This window comes from Chiloscyllium punctatum, chromosome 8 (assembly GCF_047496795.1).
Source record: "Chiloscyllium punctatum isolate Juve2018m chromosome 8, sChiPun1.3, whole genome shotgun sequence".
In the NCBI taxonomy this organism is placed as follows: Eukaryota; Metazoa; Chordata; class Chondrichthyes; order Orectolobiformes; family Hemiscylliidae; genus Chiloscyllium; species Chiloscyllium punctatum.
This window is the reverse complement of record NC_092746.1, coordinates 113,090,261-113,112,330: the sequence shown is the minus strand read 5'-3', so window position 1 is coordinate 113,112,330 and position 22,070 is coordinate 113,090,261. Positions and strand designations below refer to the sequence as shown.

Here is a 22,070-nt window from a genome sequence, read left to right as displayed (position 1 = left end):
CAAGGCAAGTGAGCCCGGGAGCTTTATAGGCCTGTGAGTCTTACTTCAGGTGTGAGTAAGGTGTTGGAAAAGGTTATAAGAGATAGGATTTATAATCACCTGGAAACAAGCAAGCTGATTAGGGATAGTCAACATGGTTTTGTGAAGGGTAGGCCATGCCTAACTAACCTTATTGAGTTCTTCAAGGTGGTGACAAAACAGGTGGATGAAACTAAAGTGGTTGATGTGGTGTATCTGGACTTCAGTAAGGTGTTTGACAAGGTTCCGTACGGTAGGCTATTGCACAAAATATTGAGTTGCAGGATTGAAGGTGATTCAGCGGTTTGGATCAGAAATTGGCGAGTTGAAAATGCAAGCTTTTACTTGTCTGGTCTACGTGTGACTTCAGACCCAATGAGGTTGACACTTAACTGCCTTCTGGGGCAATTACGGAAGGGTGGTGGTTGATGGAAAATATTCATCCTGGAGCTCAGTTACCAGTGGTGTGCCATGAGGATCTGCTTTGGGGTCACTGTTGTTTGTCATTTTTATAAATGATCTGGATGTGGGCATAGAAGGATGGGTTAGTAAATTTGCAGATGACGCTAAGGTAGGCAGAGTTGTGAATAGTGCCGAAGGATGTTGTGAGTTACAGAGGGATATAGATAAGATGCAGAGCTGGGCTGAGAACTGGCAAATGGAGTTTAATGTGGAAAAGTGTGAGGTAGTCCACTTCAGAATAAGTAACATGAATGCAGAGGGCTGGGCCAGTGGTACAATTCTTGGTTGTGTAGATGAACAGAGATCTCGGTGTCCAGATACATAAATCCCTGAAAGTTGCCACCCAGGTTGATAGGGTTGTTAAGGCGGCATATGGTATGTTGGCATTTATTGGCAGGGGGATTGAGTTTTGCAGTCACAAGGTCATGCTTCAGCTGTACAACACTGGCAAGGCTGCACCTGGAGTATTGCATACAGTGCTGGTCACCACATTATAGGAAGGATGTGGAAAACTTTGGAAAGGGTTCAGAGGAGATTTACAAAGATGTTGCCTGGTATGGAAGGAAGGCCTTATGAGGAATGGCTGAGGGAATTGAGGCTGTTTTTGTTGGAGAGAAGCTTGACAGGTGACTTAACTGAGACGTATAAGATAATCGGAGGTTAGATAGGGTGGACAGTGAGAGTCTTTTACCTTGGATGGTGAAGGCCAACACGAGGGGACATTGCTTTAAACTGAGGGGTTATAGATTTAGGACAAATATCAGGGCTAATTTCTTTACTCAGAGTAGCAGGGGTGTGGAATGGCCTGCTGCAACAGTAGTAGACTCACTGACATTAAGGGCGTTTAAATGGACATTGGACATACATATGTATAACAATGGAATGGTGTAGTTTGGATGGGCATCAAATTAATTTCACAGGTGGTGCAACATCGAGGGCTAAAGGGCATGTACTGCGCTGTAACGTTCTACGTTCTAAGGCAACCTTGCAGACATGTAGTTGGTTCTAGTTAACAATAACACATCTCCTCAGGAAGTCTTGTTGAAGGATCAGTGCTGAACACCTGCTTTGATTCTGCGAGCCTGTTCTAGACAGACCCTCAGCAATGCTGTTATTTCTACAGTGAAAACAATACATTTCATTAAGGCAAGGTATCCCTGGCTTCCAATCTATTCTTTATGGATAAGATTTTAACGTCTTCTATGACAGGGGTGAATGGACGTTGTCTGCGGCTCCTGATTTTGACAATGTCATTTTCAATTTCTTAGATTTCCTGATACTTATCTTGTCACTGTTGTAATGTCTCAAATTGCCCTTTGTTAATAATTTCAGTCTATTGTAGTTAGCACTGTGATATGCAGGCATAACATGAAATAACGGAGGGATGGACTAATTATTTTTGAAAAATCAATATTCAAAATAAATAGAGATCTCAGATATATGTAAGAATAATAGGGTAGTAATAGTCGGGGATTTTAATTTTCCAAACATTGACTATCATAATGTGAAAGACTTGGATGATGAGGAATCTGTTAAATGTGTTCAAGAAAATTTTCTTTATCAATGTGTGTGTGTACTTACATAAACACATAATAACTAGGAGCAGGAGTAGGCCATCCAGTCCTTTGAGCCTGCTCTGCCATTCAATAAGATCATGGCTGATCTTTTCATGGACTCAGATCCATTTACCGGCACCCTCACTGTATCCCTCAATTCCTTAATTGTTCAAAAAAAACCTTAGATTTAAAAACATTTACTGAAGTAACGTCAACTATTTCGCTGGGCAAGAAATTTCAAAGATTAACAACCCTCTGGGTGAAGAAGTTCCTTCTCAATTCAGTCTTAATCCGCTCTCTCTAATCTCGAAGCTATGCCTTCTTGTCTCAAGTTTCACCTGCCAGTGGAAACATCCTCCCTACGTCTATCTTATCTATTCCCTTCATAATTTTATATGTTTCTATAAGATCCCCCCTCAATTTTCTAAATTCCAATGAATATAATCGCAGTTTACTCAGTCTCTCCTCATAAGCCAACCCCCTCATCTCCAGAATCAATCTAGAGAGCCTCCAGTGCCAGTACAACCTCTCTCAATTAATGAGTCTAAAACTGCACACCATGATTTGGAGATGCTGGGGTTGGACTTAGGTACACAAAGTTAAACATCACACAACACCAGGTTATAGTCCAATAGGTTTATTTGGAAGCACTAGCTTTTGGAGCTCTGCTCCTTCATTAGGTACTCCAGGTGTGGCCTTATCAGCACCTCATATAGATGCAACATAACCTTTGCTTTTAAACTCACTCCCTTTAGCAATGAATGACAAAATTCCATTTGGCTTCCTAATTACTTGTTGTGCCTGCAGACCAACCTCGTGATTTTTCACAAGGACACCCAGGTGCCTCTGCATTGCAGCATGGTTCAACTTTTTACCATTCAAGTGATAGTCCTTTTTACTGTAACTCTTTTCAAAATGTATGACTTCACATATATATACATAGTATCCCATCTGCTAGACCTTTGCCCGCTCAAAGTATCTATGTTCCTCTGCAAAGTTTCACAGCCCTCTGCACACATTGCTCTGACACTCATCTTAGTGTCATCTGCAAACTTTGACATCCTACACGTGGTCCCCAACTCCAAACTATCTATATAAATTGTAAATAATTGCAGTCCCAACACAGATTCCTGAAGCACACCATTAGTGATTGATTGCTAGCCAGAATAGCACTCGTTTATCCCCACTCCTTGTTTCCTGTTGGTCAGCCAATCCTCTATCCATGTTAACACTTTATCCTTAACGCCATGTATTTTTATCTTATGCAGCAGCCTCTTGTGTGGCACCTTGGCGAAGGCCTTTTGGAAATCGAGGCATACCACATCCATTGGGTCCCCATTGTCCACCTGGCTTGCAATGTCTTCATAGAATTCTAAACGATTTGTCAAGCATGACCTGTCCTTCATGAACCTATGCTGCGTCTGCCCAACGGGACAATTTCGATTGAGATGCTTTGCTTTTTCTCTCTTGATAATAGACTCAAGCATCTTCCCCACTACAAAGGTTAAGGTCTATAATTCCCCATCTTTCGTCTATCTCCCTTTTTAAAACAATGGCGTCACATTTGCTGGGACTGCCCCAGAGTCTAGCGAATTTTGGAAAACTATTTCTCCCGTCGTCTCTTTTAGTATCCTGAGATGCATTCCATCAGGACCTGGAGACTTATGAATCCTTAGCTCCATTAGCTTGCCCAACACTACCTCTTCTGTAAAAATGATTGTTTCCAGATCCTCACCTACAATTGTCTCTTTGTTAATGGTTATTAGTGTCCTCCATTGTGAAGACAGATACAAAATACTTGTTCAATGCATAGGCTATTTCATCATATCCCATAACTGAATTCCCCTGCTTATCCTCTTAAGGGCAGACGTTTACTTTAGCCACTCTTTTAATGTTTTATACATTCATAGAAACTTTTACTGTATGTCATTATATTCTGTTCTGGTTTTTTCTCAGGTTCTATCTTACTTTTCTTCCTAGAGAAGGAGCAAAACCGGACGTTCTCTTGGAAAAGGCGGCAGGGTGAGTGACTGAAGTGTTAGGAGGGGAACACTTTGGGACCAACGATCATAATTCTAATAGCTTTAAAACAGTTATGGTAAAAGTTAAGCCTCTGTAAAAGTTCTTAATTGGAGTAAGGCAAATTTTAATGGTATGAGGCAACAACTTGAAAAGTTGATTGGAGTAGACTGTTCGTAGGCAAAGGGATAACTGGCAAATGGGAGACTTTCAAAAAGTGTGATAACTAGCGTTCAGATGCATTATGTTCCTCTAAGAGTAAAGGGCAAGGCTGGTGAGAGTAGGGAACAATGGATGGGTAAGGTTGAAGTTCCAGTCAAGAAGAAGAAAGAATCACTTCTTAGATATAGACAACAACTGGGATTAAATGAGTCTCTTGAAGAGAACAGAGTGTGTTGGGCATTAAGAGAGAAACCAGAAGGGTCAAGTGGGGATATGAGATAGCCTTAGCAGATAACGTTAAAGATAATCCAAGAGATTCTACAAGTATATTGAGAGCAAAGGAGAAACTGGAGAGAGAATATGGACTCTTAAAGATCAAGTCTATGAGTTGAACATCAGGAGATGAAAGAGATACTAAATGAATATTTCCCATCATATTTTAGTGTGGAGAAAGAAATAGTGGTTAGAGAACTCAGAGATAAATACTGATGTTTTGAAAACAGTTTGAAAACAGGGGCAGCACAATGACTTATTGGTTCTCACAGCACCAAGGATCTAGGTTCAATTCCACCCTCAGGTGACTATATGTGTGGTGTTTGCACATTCTCCATGTCTTCGTGGGTTTCCTCCGGTGCTCCAGGTTTACCCACACTCCAAAGATGTGGAGTTTAAGTGGATTGGCTGCACTAAACTACTCTGAGAAAGTGAGGACTGCAGATGCTGGAGATCAGAGCTGAAAATGTGTTGCTGGAAAAGCGCAGGTCAGGCAGATCCAAGGAGCAGGAGAATCAACGTTTCGGGCATGAGCCCTTCTTCAGGAATTGGCTCTTGCCCGAAATTCCTGAAGAAGGGCTCATGCCCGAAACATCGATTCTCCTGCTCCTTGGATGCTGCCTGACCTGCTGCGCTTTTCCAGCAACACATTTTCTGCACTACTCAGTATCTGCAAAAGTGTAGGCTTACAGGGGTAAGCCATGGGAGTGGGACTGGGTGGGATGCTAGTCAGACTCAATGGGCCAAATGGCCTGCTTCCATTGTAGAGGAGTTCTATAATTCCATGAGTTCACATCACTAAAGAGGAACTGTAGGAGATCTTAGAAAACAAAGTTAGATAAATCTGTGGGACCTTTCCAAGTGTATTCCAGAACACACTTTGGAAGTTTGGGAAGAAATTGTGGGGCTCCTTTCAGAAACGTCTGTATCATCTATAACTATGGGCCAGATGGCAGAGGACTAGAGGGTGGCTATAATGTTGTACCTTTACTTAAGGAAGGCACAAGGAGAAACCTGGGAATTATAGACCTGCGGTGGGTAAGTTGATGGAGGTGATTCTGAGCAATAGAATTTACATGTATTTGGAGAGACAAGGACTAATTAGAGGTTGTCAGGATGATTTTGTGCAAGGAAAATAATGCCTCACAAACTTAAGGAAGTAACCAAAAAGATTGCAGAAGCAGAATGGTAGATGTTGTTTACATGGACTTTAGTAAAGTCTTGGAGAAGGTTCCACATGGTAGACTAATTAGTAAAGTTAGATCACATGGGAATCAGTGTGAGCTTTTCAATTGGAAAAATTGGCCTGACAGTAGGAGATACACAGGGTGGTGGTGGAAGATTGTTTTTGAGACTGAAAGCCTATGACCAATGGTGTTCTGCAGGATTGATGCTGGGTTCACTGTCGTTTGTCATTTATATAAACAAAGCGGATGAGAATACAGGAAGCATGGTTAGTAAATTTATGGATGACACCAAAATTGGTGGTGTAGTAGCGACTGAAGAAGGTTATCTAGGATTACAAACAGATCTTGATCAACTTGGGTCAAAGGGCTGAAGGAGGATTCTGAAGGGTTATGCCCAAAATGTCGACTCTCTTGCTCCTCGGATGCTGTCTGACCTGCTGTGCTTTTTCCAGCGCTATGCTTTATCAGCTCAATGGGCTGAGGAACGGCAGATGGAGTTTAATTTCAATACAAGCGAGGTATTGCATTTTGGTAAACAAGGTCAGGTCTTATACAATTAATGGCAGGGTTCTGGGTAGTGTTGTAGATCAGAGAACCTAGGAGTTCAGGTACATAATTCTTTGAAATTTGTGTCACAGGTAGACAGGGTGGTTAAGAAGACATTTAGCATGCTTGCCTTCATTCTCAGACTTTTGGGTATAGGAGTTGGCATGTCATGTGGAAATTTTTCAGGACATTGGTCAGGCCTTTCCTGGAGCAGTGTGTGCAGTTCCGGTCACCCTGTTATAGGAAGGATATTACTAAACTGGACTCAGAAAAGATTTATTGGAATGTTGCTGGAATGAAAGAATTGAGTTATAAAAGTAGGCTGGGATGTTTCTCACTGCAGCATAGGAGGTTGAGGGGTGACCTTACAGAAGCTTATAAAATCATGAGGGGCACAAGAAAGATAAATAGCAATGGTATTTTCCCTAGGGTGGGGCAGTTCAAAACTAGGAGGCATATTGTTAAGGAGAGAGGAGAAATATTTAAAAAGGACACAAGGGTAATTTTTTTTTTACACCGAGTGTGGGTGTTGTCTGGAATGAACTGCCAGAGAAAGTGGTGGATGCAGGTACAGTTACAACTACAACATTTAAAAAACATTTGGATAAGTTCATGAATAGGAAAAGTTTGGGCTGGTATGGGCTAAACGTAGGCAAATGAGACTGGTTTAGTTTGGAAACATGGTTGAAGTGGACTAGTTGGACTGAAGGGTCTGTTTCTATGCTGTATGACTCCATAATTAAAATGCAATTTCAGGTTATGTAGGGTTCCTCTTCTCTTGCCCCTTTGGCTATCTTGCAGTCCCAGACTGATTTTCTCCAGTGCTTTTTATTTTTATTTCCGATTTCCAGCATCTGCAGTATTTTGATCTCATCTAAAAATTGTTTTCATTCCCTATACAATTCAAACATCCAGCAGAAAAAAAAATCATGCACAGAAAACAAGGCTTACCACATAAGGGGCCCTCTCTTGGGAGCTTGCCTTCCTCCACAGTTTAGCTATTTGTTTCACTCTGGTAGCCCAATCTAAATGGTAAAGAGATAGTGTCTGATTTGTGGACTGAAAATACTGAGATTTCCTGAAAAACAAGCTTGCATGCAAAACGAAACATAAAGAAAGCCATACAACCTACCATCAACTTCATTTGAGTGTCTACCTAAATAAAACTCTGCAATGGCTTAAATGCTTGCAAAATCTCATGCTTATATCTTATTTACAATGGCAATTGGTGATCCAACACTTGAGAACGTCTGACTTCAGATCGGCAGAAGCAGAATCCTGTATTCTAAACTGTTCAGTCTTAAATAAAATCAGATTTGGAATTCGGTTGTACACCACAACTAATTTGGAAACAGTGTGATGCAAATACAGTCAAGTAGATTAAGTGCTGAATTACCTGCTTTATATATACTAGCATAAAGGAAAAACACTTTCACAAGATTGAGAAGTATGATTGTGGAGCTGCCTCAAGAAGCAGCAGTACAAATAAGGCATTTTGGCTATAAGAAATCCAATTTAGATTGGATAGAAGAGCACAAAAACAACAATAGAAAGTGATGGAGAAATTCACCAGGTCTGGCAGCACTTGTGGAGAGAAAATTGGAATTAACAGAGTCCAGTGACACTAGAATTGAAAGATTAATTCCTTTTTTTCCTCTACATATGCAGCCAGACCTGTTAAACATCTCCATCAGTATCTAATTTTTTAAAAGATCTCCAGCATCTGCAATTCTCTGTTTTCTAAGAAAGTAGATTTGGTCTGAAAAAAAATGATGTGGAGATGATGGTGACTGGGGTAAACCAAGTTAAAAATCACACAATACCAGGTTATAGTCCAACAGGTTTATTTCAAAGTAGAAGCTTTCGGAGCACTAGAGCAACCTGACGAAGGAGCGGCACTCTAGAAGTTTGTACTTCTGGATGCCTGTTGGACAAGAACCTGGTGTTGAGAGATTTTTAACTTGGTCTGAACAAATTAATCCCAGACATCCGATGGAGGACTTCAAAAATATGAAAAGTTGTTATGGCAAACACTGACAGATTGCTAACAGCTCTTTAACCAATGGAAACTAAACAAAATCTGAAAAAAAATCTAAAAATTAAAGACAACGTTAAAAAAAAGTTGAACCCTCATCAGCTCAGAACAGCTCATTCAACCAAATGCATGACTGAGCACAGTACCTTCCTGAACTAGGCATGCAATATCATATCAGACCGTTAAATGATTTATTTAGGAAGCACTGCTATATAGATCATAGAACTGTGCAGCACAGGAATGGGCCCTCCAGCCTGCCCTTGGTCTGCATCCCTCCACTCCTTGCATATTCATGTGCTTATCTAAAAGTCTCTCAAACATCCTTATTGTATCTGCTTCTACCACACCTGGCAGTCCGTTCCAGACTCCTACCACTCGGTGTAAAAAAAAACCTTGCCTCTCACATCTCCTTTGAGGTTTTCCCTTCTCACCTTAAATGCATGCTCCTTAGTATGAGACATTTCATCATTGGGAAAAAGATTCTGACCGTCAACCCCCTCGAAGTATCTCAATTTTATAGACTTCTATCAAGTCACCACTGCTCCAGAGAAAACAACCTGGAGTTTTCTAGCTCTTTTTACAGGGTCACACCCGCTAATCGATGAGGGCCCCGGTGAAATTCTTCTGCACCCTCTGCAAAGCCTCCACATTCTTCTTGTAATGTCGCGACTGTATGTTCATCTAAATGGATCGGTTTATCAACTATTGACACAACAGTTGAATCACTGTCAATGTTGGATCTGAGCAAAAGACTAGGTTTTTTTCAGCTGGTGCTTCAGCAGACTTATGAAACTCATGGTTTACATCAAAGTGGTGCTGGAAAAGCACAGCATCTGAGCAGCAGGAAAATCGATGTTTTGGGCAAAAGCCCTTCATTATGAAACTCATACCCAACAATTCGATTACAATAATTCAGAATTGTTTGTGTATATGGAAAGCTCTGATCATGCATATTTGTCGAAGTTTAGAAGGGAACTATTTCATATCATCTATATTGATATAGAAGTAGGCGTTATCTATGGCAAAAATATATAATCTCCGTCAACTAGCGACTTTCCTTAAATTGTACAAGATGAATTAAAATTATAACTTCAAAATGGTGGTTGAGATATTTTTGGACAAATATGCAATAGATTTTGTTTTGCTTTGTAATTCAAAAACTTTCTTCAACCTATAATGAACAGCATGTTTATCACAAGACAGGCAAATGGTGTGACTCTCGAGTCATGCTGTTACTATTTTTAAAAAGAATTATTTTCATTTCAGTGTAGATACTTGTAATTCGGTTTACAGAGGCAATACTGCCAAATTTCAACAGAAAAATCTGTGCAGTAATCTGGTGCAGTGCAAACATTGGCCTAACAGTTTTCACACTAACTAGAGTTGTTGCAAAGACATCAGCATACACTTTGTTAAACACGTCTTGATATTACATTAATGATTATTCCTTCTAGTATCCGCTTTAAGTACCTCCAAATATTTGGAAAATCAGTCTGTGACTTAAGTGACATTGCATCATGTCTTAAATTCATATTGTGCTAATCTCTTATAAGATTGTTTTAGGTAGCAATGTTTTCTAACATTACAAAATGCATTTTCTATGACGACATCAAGTGCAAGTCCTTGAATTTGGAGGCAATACTATGATGTAACCAAGGGACACATCTGTTTTGGTAAAATATTTGCAAAGCAAAACAATACATCAATATTTAAATGATTTCATACAATGTGCACTTAGGATAAATTAAAATTTTGAAGTAGCATGAGAGTGTAAATCTTTCATTCGAGAACATGCTGACATTTCCAGAAAAACGATCTCACTATATGGGGTTACCTGGAAAATCTTCTTTCAGGTTGGGGAAGTTTGTATTTGTATATAGAACAGGGGCGACAGTTGCCATCTCACCCAGAGATTCTTCCTTTTCCCATTTCAGAGTACTCCGTTGTGTGTAGTTCAGTGTGTCTCCTTCCGCCTCCACAGCAGGAGCAGAGGGAACCCATGGGTTAGGAGGCTCAGTTACAACTTGACTAAACATATGATTCTTGTCTCTGTCAAATTGATCCAGTTCAAACATATGTAGTTAAAAGTACTGCCAGAAGCATCAATTAGTTGCTGGAATGCTAGGTACATTTATTGAAATAACAGAAAAAAAAGTCTAGAATACATCAAATACAAGATATTTCTTATTTCGATGAAAGTTACATCTTTTATCAGAAAGCTCTCCTTTTTCACCCAAAGCTTCATCTAGACATAAACTAAAGCACAGCAGGAGGTTGTGTGTTTGTGCTGACCAAAAACAGCCTAACCCTACTGTCTAGCTCTTGGTCTATAGCCTTCTAAGACTTAACAGCATTCTATAGTTACAAGTGGTGTGCACCACTGAAGGTGATAATTCTGTTGTAAATTCCACTCCCTTCCAATGGAAATGTATTGATACTGAGAACACAATGTGCAAATCAGAATCTGATCAATTCTGGCTATAGGGCGCACAGCACTGGATAGTTGCAATTTTTAAAAGTTGAAATGTTTGCAAATGGACAGAATCCAAGTTGTGAAACAGCTGTTATTCAGATAGTAACACTGTGATTTGTTATATGGTATTTCCCTTTTTATTATTTGAAGGGATATGGGCATCTCACTAGAAAGGCTACCATTTGTTGCTTACCCCTACATGCCCAAGGAGAGGCAATGGTGAGCCAACTTCTGTGGTCCATCTGGTTCAAGTTACACCACAGCACTGCTGGAAAGGGAGCTGCAGGATATTGACCCAGTAACAGTGAAAGATATAGCTCCAAGTCAGAACAGTATGTGGTTTGGAGGGGATCTTGCAAGTGGCAGCAATATCTTGCATCTGCTGCCCTCGTTTTTCTATGTGGTGAAAGTTGCTAATTTGGAAGGTAATTTTGAAGGAGATTTTGATAGTTGCTGCAGTAAATCTTATTGATGGCATGTACTGCTGCCATTGTGCATTGGTGGAAGAGGGAATGAATGCTTATGTTTGTAGATTTGTGGGGGGTAGGATGAATCAATTATCCTCAGTTTTTTAGTTCAAATCATGTTTGCGTAGTACGGAGAAATAGCCATTTTATAAGCTAGGTTTCTATAATGGAACATAAATTAAAATATCTAGTTTTAAAAGGAAGAAAGCAATTATTTTCAATGAAATCCATTTCTTACAATTTAAAAAATTTTACCATGTTAAAATACCTTTGCTGTAATGGTATTGAGCAGGCCATAATGTTGCATACTCACCTGTTATCAGGGAATGGTGACTGAGGGATCGAAGAATAAGAACTTGTGAGGCATCGTCCACCTCCAGGTGCTAAAGATGTTTGCTGCTGTGGATGTGGCCCCATTACACCATTTATTGCTGGCATCCTGGCAAATCCACCATCCCCTTCATGACAAGAGTAGATGAAAGAAAATGTATTAACTGTTAAGTTAGTATTAATGTATTTCTATAGTGAATTGAACTCAAAATCCTAAAGCAATTTACAACAGATTTTCTTTTAACTGTGTAATTATTGCTATTATGTAGGCAAAAACAAAGGAAAAAAATTGGTGATTATGTAATATCTTTTAAGAATAGAATATTCCAAAGTGCATTAAGGTCAATGAATTACTTAGCAAAATGCATTCGCTATTCTTTAGCAGGTTTGGTAGCCAAACAACCTGCAATTGTCAATGAGATGGATAACTAATTTATGCATTTTGGTAGTGGGAAAAAAATGCGGAAAATTTACTTGGGAAGTGGCACAATTACAGCAAATTCTCAAGGAGGTGGTTAATTGCCACATTCTGAAGTCCAATATATGCTTATTTTGCTAGTTCCCTTGATGTCTGTCATGTGAAACATGTTTGAATTGATCTTTAAAGACATTATAGAGTCATAGGTGCACATTTAGAAAAAATCTCAAAAATTGGGAACAGTAAGCATGGTTTCAACAAAGAAATATCACATTTAATCAATTCATTGAGAGTTTTTGAAAAAAATAACTTGTGCAATGGATAAGGGGATAAACAACCATTCCTGATGAAGGACTTATGCCTGAAACATCGATTCTCCTGCTCCTTTGATGCTGCCTGACCTGCTGCGCTTTTCCAGCAACACATTTTTAAACTCTGATCTCCAGCATCTGCAGTCCTCACTTTCTCCCAGTGGATAAGGGGAGTTTGTAAATGTTAAGGTGCCACATCAAAGATTACTGCAGAAAATAAAAGCTGTAGCATAAGGGTAACATATCAGTAAGGATAGAAGCTAGGCTGCTGGCATAAATTAGAAAATATGTATAAATAAGTCCTTATCTGGTTGGCAGGTGATGGGTAGAGATACACAGGGTTCTGTGCAGGAGTCTCAAGTTTTTAGAATTTGCATTAATGACTGAGAAGTGGTGAACGAAGGTGTGGTAGCTAATTTTGCAGATGACAAGAAGATAGTTACAAAAGTAAATTACAGAAATATATAGATTAGTTGAGTGAGTAGGGATAAATCTAGTGGATGGAGTATAATATAGGAATATGAGAATGAGAAAGCATAGTATCACTTAAATAGAGAATGACTACAGAATTCTGAGATGCACAGGGATGCTATCTTTTTATTATGAGAGGAATTAAAGATATAAATTAGGATGTTATGCTTCATGGTATGTAGGGCTTTGAACTGACAAAAATCTCAAATATGGTGTGCAGTTTTGATCTCATGTTACAGAAAGCTGTAAACTCATTGAAGATGTTTCAGAGGAACTTTACTAGATTACCTGGAATGAGTAGGTCGTCTTATGAGGATTGTTTAGGCTTAATTGTGCTGGGGTTTAAGAGTAAGGATCAACTTGATTAAAGATCTTAAATTGTCTTGATGAGGTGGACATGGAAAATATATTCCCCCTTGCCAATCAGTCAAGAACTAGGTACCACTCTTTTAGGTGAGGAGAAAAGTTTCGTCTCAGAGTTGCACAACTTTGGTACTCTCTGCTTTGGAAGACAGTCGAGGCAGGATATTTATTAATATAAAAGACGGATAAATTATTGTTAGTCAACGTTATCAAGTGTTGTTGGGAGCAGATGGGAGTGTGGAATTCGAAACACAAACAGATCAGCCATAACCTTATTGAATGGTGGAGTTGACTCAAGTAGCCTCCTTCTGCTCCTATTTAATTTGTTCAATATCTCATCACATGAATAAAAAAAAAGGAAATATAAGGCATTAAGTTATTTGCATGGCAATCAAGATATAAAATTATGATCAGTCAAGTAAATACAATAATACTACTTTCATACTTTCAACCTCAGTGGAATATGTGAAACCTAGTTAAGAATGCCAATTCATTTGTGCTATTTGCAATCTTTTCAAACTCCATGTTTCAAAGCACACCTTGATTTGTACCCATGCAGTAATTTGTAATTTTTAATCTCATTCCTCTTGAATGAGGTAAAATTTGCACTAACAGAGTTCAGCTTTTGTTCAAACTTTGACGATATGCAGTATGTTTCAGATCACTACAGTAGCTTGCTGTTCTTATTACAGAGACATTTTAGTATCAGCACATCCAGTTAAGATGATCTACTGAAAATAATGAATGCGAAATTTAGCACTTGCTTAACTTATGCTGAGAGTCAATCTCCAAATTCAATAAATTGCAGTAAAAATTAGATAGAGACAAAAAAAAACTGCAGATGCTGGAATCCAAAGTAGACAGGCAGGAGGCTGGAAGGGGAACACAGTCCTGAAGAAGGGTTACACCCGAAATGTCGACTTCTCCACCTCCTGATGCTGCCTGGTTTGCTGTGTTCTTCCTAACTCCTGTCTGTCTAGTATAAATTAGATACCAAATTTTATGAACAAGAGTGACATTTCATTATTTTCACTTCTTTTGGGAATGTAAAACTAAATTCTACAGAAGTGATATACTTAAATAACTGATGGCTCATAAATTCCTCATTAAACTGAAGTTTTATTTAATCTAAACTTTACCAATACAGTAAACTGGACAATTGTAATTTTGATTGCTTCTTTGAAATTTCAGGTTGAACCCATTAATGTGGGCCCCGACCGCAGTTTGACCATGTGTGGGGCATAATGGCACGAAAATCATGTCATAAACATTTCAGGTTTTACAGTGTTTAAATATGACTGCCATTATCAACACATCACTTTTGTTAGGAGAAAAACAGACTGAAGTGTATTAGAATCGGAATGAAATAAGTAGTTAGTACAATTTTGCCAATATCTAGAAACATTTTTACTTAAACTGCAGTAGATTACAATATGAAAAACAATTGGAACTGTTAACAGCTCAAAGACAATGAAAACTGGCAGCATTACATTACATAGTTAGACTGTACCATGTTCATGTGGAGGCAAAGGAGGCAAAGGTGGTGGTGGTGGTGGAGGTGGTGCCTGGTTAGCTGAAGGACTTAGCACGGCTGTGAATAGATCTTCCACTTCCTTTCCCTCCAGCTCTTGATTTGGAAAAAGAAAAGTGATAATGTTAGTATGAATTAAACTTTGGCGATACGTTGATAATTTATTAAATTACTTTAGTATTTGAAAATGAATACCTGGAATTTTGTACAGCTTACTTAGAATTGTACCTGTATAATAAAATCACATTTTCAGTCATTTACCAGAAATCCGTTCCACAACGTGACACAAAATAAACGCACTGGAAAGCATGAGAGATGCATCTCACCATCTGAAACGATTTTCTCAAGATCAGGGCTAAGTATTCGGTCTAGTTGTTCCTCGGTCAAAGGTCGTGAACCTTGGCCTCCACTTGACTGGGAAACCGCAGATGGATCCTCTGTAATGGGGCCAATATCCAGTCCAGCTAAACAAGAAGTTGGTTGTGTTATTTTAATCAATAAACATATAGAAAATCTATGTGTGAAAGTGGCGGCAGTGGTCATTCATCATATCTTCTAAAATCAGAGTTTTTAAATTTATCACCAGTAAATTCATTTTGAATATCCTAAACTGCAAAAGTCCAGTGCAGAATGTTACTCAGCTAGAAGTGCCACATCTACCACAACAGCTAAAATATAAAAAGCATAGGAATAAGATAGACAAGCAACAGGTCTGTGTTGTAATGTTCAATGACTCATTGCATTGCTGCTACTTTTCTTACAAGTTGTCAAGTCTAATCGCACTTTCACACCCTTTAACTGGTTTTCAAATGTCTATTTAGGGACTGTTTTAAGAATGGCTAATGATAATGTATGTCAATTAAACAATATTCTGAGTTAGTTTTTAAAGGAATTTGTCAAATTTGAACAAGCACAAATTCCTTTTAGAAATCTTGCTATTTTTTAAATATTCAATAATTGTGTTCCATATTACAGACTTATTGGCAAGACTGCCTACAGCAATATTATTTGTACTTTTATTCAGTCTTTCAATCTAGCAAAATGCCAAATGGCCCTTCATAACAGATCCTGCACCCACTATCGTTTATGGAAGAATATTCAAAATATTTATCACCTTGTATGTGTAAAAGTGCTTCCAAACATCTTTCCTGAATGGTCAGACCCTAATCCTCAGACTATGGCCCCTCGTTCTAGAATCCCCATTCAGTGGGGATAGTTTACCTTTATCAATCCTTTCCATTAGTGTTAATTTTTTGAAGACTTCAATCAGATCATCCCTTAACCTTGTAAATTCTAGAGGAAAAACCTCCCCTCGGCAGCTTTTATTTCATTATTTGTCCGATTACCACTCCTTTTGACTGTTGAGCATTTCCAACTTTTTTTTTGTTTTTATTTCAAACTTCCAGGAGCTGCAATATTCTGCCTATGTATTTGAATTTAAGAAACTGGCATTGCTCTTCTAGGAATGCCCCCATTTTGAAATAAGTTCAACTGCTGTCTCAGAGGAGATAACAGGAAATTCCAATGTTGTTATCTTTTATTGCCTTCAATTTCCCTTCCTGTATTTGATGACGTATACGCCAAAATTTACTTTCACAGTCGCATCTGTTTCCTTAGCAACAGCTGCTGGCTCCAATTTATTCCAGTGGCACTGCATTTCAGATTCAAAATTACAAATGTCCTAGATATTCAGTATTCCATTGCCCTGCAAACCACATCTTCACCACATTTGGAAATCCATAGACATTATCCATATTCAGCATTACCATAGACCCTTCTCTCTTCAGCAACACAGATGCACTCTAACTTGAAGCAGTCCCTGGTCCTTTAATTTCATTCACTACGTCATCCAGCACTTTTAACAAAAACACAATCTTCCTTTCTGATGTGAAGGATTACACGTCAAAAACGAACGGGTACCAATACTCATTATTATTCTTCTTTTTCTCTTCCCCCGACTCAATTCCTTCTTCCAATTTCAATTCTTGCCACAAATTCATCACGCCTCCTCTCTCTGACCCTGAATGATCTGTTCTTTAAAACACTTCATCCCCATGTCCCCCACCTTAATGAACTGTACTCGTCACTATGCTGAGCTCTATGCCCTGCCACTCTCATCTTTCATTTCTTTGCTTGTTCCGTGTTTACCTCCATTGATCTTGTATCATGAAATATTTTGTCACTTACTCTATCCTTCCCTCCATCCTGTCATTGACCTTATTTCATTTCCCAACCTCTTTTTTTTTTATCTGGTCAAAACCTATTAATTCTGCGAAAAGGTCACATCATGTTTTCCCTCAACAATTTCTGCCAAGACCTCAATATTTACAATGTCTTCTGTAATCTCAGAACCATAGAATTGTTACACCCATAAAAGAGGTTATTTAACCCATTGCGCCTGAATTGGCTCTTCTCATAAGCATCATTACCTAGTGCCAATTTTCTGCTTTTTCCCCCATACCCTTGTAAACTATTTCAATCCAAATAATCATTCAATGCTCTCTTGACTGACTCAAATGAACCTGCTTCCACATTTCCGGTCAGTGCATTCCATACCCTAACTATTCATTGTGTGAAAATGTTTTTTTCTTGCATCACTCGTTTCTTTTGTACATCATTTGAGGTCAACGTCCTCTCATTTCTGTTCTTCTTACAAGTGGGAACAACGTTTGCCTGTCTACTCTATTCAGCCCTCTCATGAGTTTGAGAACACCCATCAAATTTCCTCTCAGCCATTTTCTTTAATATTTCCAGTATCTGCAATATTTAGCTTTCGTTCAAAGCACTCATCACAGCTCTAGTTACCTGATTTGCCAGACTATTGGGCCCCACAATATTTACGATGATTGACATTGAGATGAATTGATAAATGCAAGGTTGTTTTTCTAAGAAAACTCAAAAGAGGTAAAGAGGTCACAAAATTTTTGTTGTACGGGGCTGAAGACATGGCCAACAACGAAGTAGTTAAGAAACTGGAATAGATGAGACCAGAATTGGACGAATGCATAGTTTGCTGAAGGCTGCTGGGCAGGAAGAGGCAAGAGCTAAGGAGTACAGGGAATTATGTAGACAACATTTCTGGACACATTTTGTTACGAAGTACAATAGGTTGTGAGGGTTGGAGTACCATGTTATAAAGAGACATGGACAGACTAAGTGAGTGAGTAAAAGTATGGCAGGTAGAGAAGTGAGAGATGGTGATCTGCCTACACTTTCAGGTCAGGATATCAGAAGTTTTGATGCACCACAATGGAACTATTGATTATTTATTTTTATCTTAAATTGATTTACATGTTAGTACTTGCATGTTGTTGATTCACTAAATTGCTTTTTTAAAGTTAACTAACTTTAGATGGCAACCAGAACAACAAATATGGCCAAGAATTATATGCAAATGATCAGATTGAAAAATTATAGTTCTTTAATAAACATGGAGTCTCTTCTTGCCACGACTTTATTTCTCATATTTTCAACAGCTGATTTGTTGGCATTATGGCATGTGTATTGAGAACCAAGAATTCTTCAGACCAAAAAAGCAACATTCTTTGCAACAATCAGATGCAATGATAGGAAGTAGACAAATATATTTATACATACATAAATAAAGAGTAATGAGACTCAAAACGTTAACTCTGCTTTCTTTACACAGATGCTGCCAGACCAGAGTTTCACCAGCAATTTCTGCTTAAACACGCAGAATCCATCTTTTACCCCACTTTCAATTTTTCTTCTACATCCTTCTCCTTTTATTTAGATGTCTTATTTGTAGTAATTGCTGCAACTAGGCAAATCATTTGCAAGTGGGGTATCTCATGTTGGATACTTTTAATAATCACGTACCACTCAACTCAAAAATGCTTTGTGTATAATTTGCTATGAGACAATAGTAGCATGAGGGCAGCAATGGGAACCCAATTGGAAACAGGACCAATAATGTTCTCCCTCAATGAAATTTAAGGACTGATAAAGTAATAGAGGAAGGTTCAACATGAGATACCCCACTTGCAAAGGATTTGGCTTGTTGCAGAGATGACTGCAAATAAGAAATAAAAGGAAAAGGATATAGAAAAAAAAATTGCAAGTGGGGTAAAAAATACATTCTGCATGTTTAAACAGAAATTGCTGATGAAACTCAGCAGGTCTGGCAGCACCTGTGAAGAGAAAACAGAATTAACGTTTTGAATCTGGTGACTTTTCATTTTTGCTTACAGATCGTTCTGCTATATTGCACGTTTCATTAATGTGATTATGCTGAAATGTGACTGATGAATTTCTATCACGCGAACTTTTAAAACGTGTGTTGTCTGTAACGCGATTACAGTGTCAACACTTTTACTGCTGTTTCTTAAACATGGCTTTTCTGTAACGCAGGGTTGCACAAGAATGCAACCATTGCATTATAGAAGAATTGACTGTATATAAATATGTTTGCCTACTTTTATCATTGCATTTGATTATTGGAAGGACTGTAGCTTTCTTGGTCTAAAGGAGGTGCCAGTGTTGGACTGGGGTGGACAAAGTTAAAAATTACACAACACCTGGTTATAGTCCAACAGGTTTTATTGGAAGTACAAGCTTTTGGAGCACTGCTGCTTCATCAGGTGGGGCAGGATCATAGGACACAGAATTTCCACACACTCGCACAATTGCACCAACACACAAGTCTATGGGGTGAATTTGCATTTGCAGATACATTCCATTTTGTTCATAAGGCAAACAATCTGTAGGCTATAACCTGGTGTTGTGTGAATTTTAACTAAATAACTCATGGTAAAGAAAAATGGATTCAATGGGAAACAAAAAAAACAAAAAAGAAATAAAGGAAGAAAAATCTAAATTTAAAATTTGTGAAATCTCAAAACAATTCACCACATACAAGGTTAAACAGGTTAAATAGTTTATTAAAAAAAAATGATATTAAAATACCAAATCACTTGTGTCACCAGTTCAAAGAAGAAATTACAAGCACTGTTTATCAGGCCCCTTTCTAAAAGCTGTGAAGAAAGTATTGGTGACATCACATATTCCTTCTCTCAGGGCACTGGAACACAAATATAGCTTCCAAACAGAGGCAGCAGTTGGAAGTTATGACCTGCCCCTCCACACCCACCGCCCAGACTGGTTGATGACTACTGTAGTCAAGCCCACGAGCAGGCCCATAAGAAAGTCCTCTGATTGGTGACCACCCATCACCAACTAATACTTCGCACCACATGTTCAAAGGTCAGAAGTGTGGGGTTAAAGTGCAACCAAAAGAATACCTGGTTTTTCAAATAGCTAAACAAAAAAAGGGTCTAATCGCCCACAATTAACATATACATATTCTATGGACGTTAAATTGTTCCCTTTCTACATCAGGCAAGTTAAGAATTATCACGTCGTTGAATATATACACAGGAACTTTGATTATCCGAATATCAATTGTCCGAATTTCAGGTCATCCGACAAAGATCAAGGTACCGATAGAACCATTACATCAAAAAGGTGCTTGCATCACTGATTGCATCTTTTGTTTACAATGATTAAAAGTGAATTCGGCTTTCTGAAATGCTGCCGAGAACAGACCTGGACATCGATGAGAGCCCAGGCACTGTCTCCAAACGATCGATCTCCCTCTCGATCTGGGTCTCGGACTCCCTCTCCTTTCCCTAGAGTTATACACAGGGGTGTACCCTAAACCTTCCCCTTCCCCAGATAATCTCTCCAACATTGTCCTAGACAGGGCAGAGTGGGGACTTGTCAAAAAGTTGCAGTAGTACGTTGTGTGTGGGGTTGTGTGTGTATGCGCATGTGCTATTTTGAGACTCACCCCCAAAGGCAGCGGTAGCGGCCCAGTCCTGTTGCTGGGGTTGGCGGGGATGGGGAAGATAGGGGAGGTGAGGTTGGAATGGCAGAGGTTGGGACGGCGGAGGTTGGGACAGACTGGGACTCACTCACGGTATGCTGTTGCCTAGTCTCCTGAACAAGGAGTGGACTTAGGAAGTGCTCGATGTGTCAATCCCACTGAACTGATTGGGGACGGGGGAGAAGAGGCTTCAGCAATGCTGCAGGTTCCTTACACACAAGTGTGCGCCTGCTCAGAAACAAACCCTGAGACAGAGAAAGGGAGCAAGGCTGGCAGAGCGAGGAAAAAGGAAACTTCAGAAAACTCCAAGCCACAGAGGAAAGGCGATGAATCAATTAACTGAATATTTCGTTTGGATAATTGAGGTTCCTCTGTAGTTAATACTCTTAAATCACCAGTCCTAAGTTTTTGCGGCAAGTTTAATAGGCACCTAACATGAAAACTAGCAAAATTCTTAAAAACAAATGAAGAATTAAAGTTTCTGATAAGTAAATGGTGACCAACAAGCTCTCGAGATTCACAATTCCTGGCAAATCTCTTAATCCCTCGAATTTGCAGCTGATTCAGACCATAAGATATAGGAGCAGAATTAGGTCATTCAGCCTAGTGTCTGCTCCACCATTTGATCATGGCTGATATGTTTCTCAACCCCATTCTTCTGCTTTCACCCTGTAACCTTTGATCCCCATACTAATCAAGAACATATTTATCACTGTCTTAAATACTCAATGACTTGGCCTCCACAGCAATGAGTTCCACAGATTTGCCACCCTCTAGTCGAAGAAATTCCTCATCTCAGTTCTAAACGGTTGTCCCTTCACCCTAAGGCTGTGCCCTTTGATCCTAGTCTCTCACGAATAGGAAGGGTTTGGAGGGATATGGGCCGGGTGCTAGCAGGTGGGACTAGATTGGGTTGTGATATTTGGTCAGCATGGAGGGTTGGACCGAAGGGTCTGTTTCCATGCTGTACATCTCTATGACTCTATAAATGTATCCTCTCAATATTCGGTAAGTTTCAGTAAGTTTCCCCCATATCCTTCTAAACGCCAAGTACTGACCTGGAGTCCTCAATCGTTCCTCATTTGACAAGCTCTTCATCCCAACATCATTCTTGAAAACCTCCTCTAGGGCCCTGCATCTAAGGCAGAATGTGCTGGCCGGTGTTGGAGGGGATCCAAAGTACTCTCAATATTTCAAATGCGTCTGACCAGAACCTTGTGCAGCCTCAGCATTGCTTTTGTATTTTAGCACTTTTGAAATAAATGTTAACATTGTATTTGCCTTCTTAACTGCCAAATGAGCCAGCATGTTAAGATTAAGAGAGTCCTGAACTAGGACTCCCATGTCCCTTTGTGATTCTGATTTCCAAAGCCTTTCCCATTTAGAAAACAGACACCTCCAATCTTCCTACAAAAATGCATAACCTCGCACTTTCCCATATCTTCCACTTCTTTGCCCACTCTCCTAGCCTGTCCAAGTCCTTCTGCAGCCTCGCCACATCCTCCACGAGCTGTGTCATCTACCTGTGTCATCTGCAAACCTAGCAACAATGCCCTCAGTTCTTTTGCCATTGTTATGGTCTCAACATGACCCATGCTGAACT

At 39.2% G+C, this 22,070-nt stretch overlaps 1 protein-coding gene across 9 annotated transcripts in view; it reads right to left on the bottom strand.

The window, feature by feature from the left end:
- Window positions 1–22,070, bottom strand: part of kmt2ca (lysine (K)-specific methyltransferase 2Ca) — a 506,051-nt gene that overhangs the window by 91,395 nt on the left and 392,586 nt on the right. For all 9 annotated transcript variants that reach the window (XR_011961410.1, XM_072576253.1, XM_072576251.1 and 6 more), the window contains 6 exons: window positions 14,949–15,086; window positions 14,818–14,850; window positions 14,602–14,718; window positions 11,512–11,656; window positions 10,093–10,307; window positions 7,175–7,248 (listed from right to left, as the gene is read on the bottom strand). Coding sequence is in view for 8 of the 9 variants with exons in the window: in XM_072576253.1 (XP_072432354.1) it covers window positions 7,175–7,248; window positions 10,093–10,307; window positions 11,512–11,656; window positions 14,602–14,718; window positions 14,818–14,850; window positions 14,949–15,086 (722 nt within the window). In the remaining variant the exon portion in view is untranslated. The remainder of the gene's footprint in view (window positions 1–7,174; window positions 7,249–10,092; window positions 10,308–11,511; window positions 11,657–14,601; window positions 14,719–14,817; window positions 14,851–14,948; window positions 15,087–22,070) is intronic.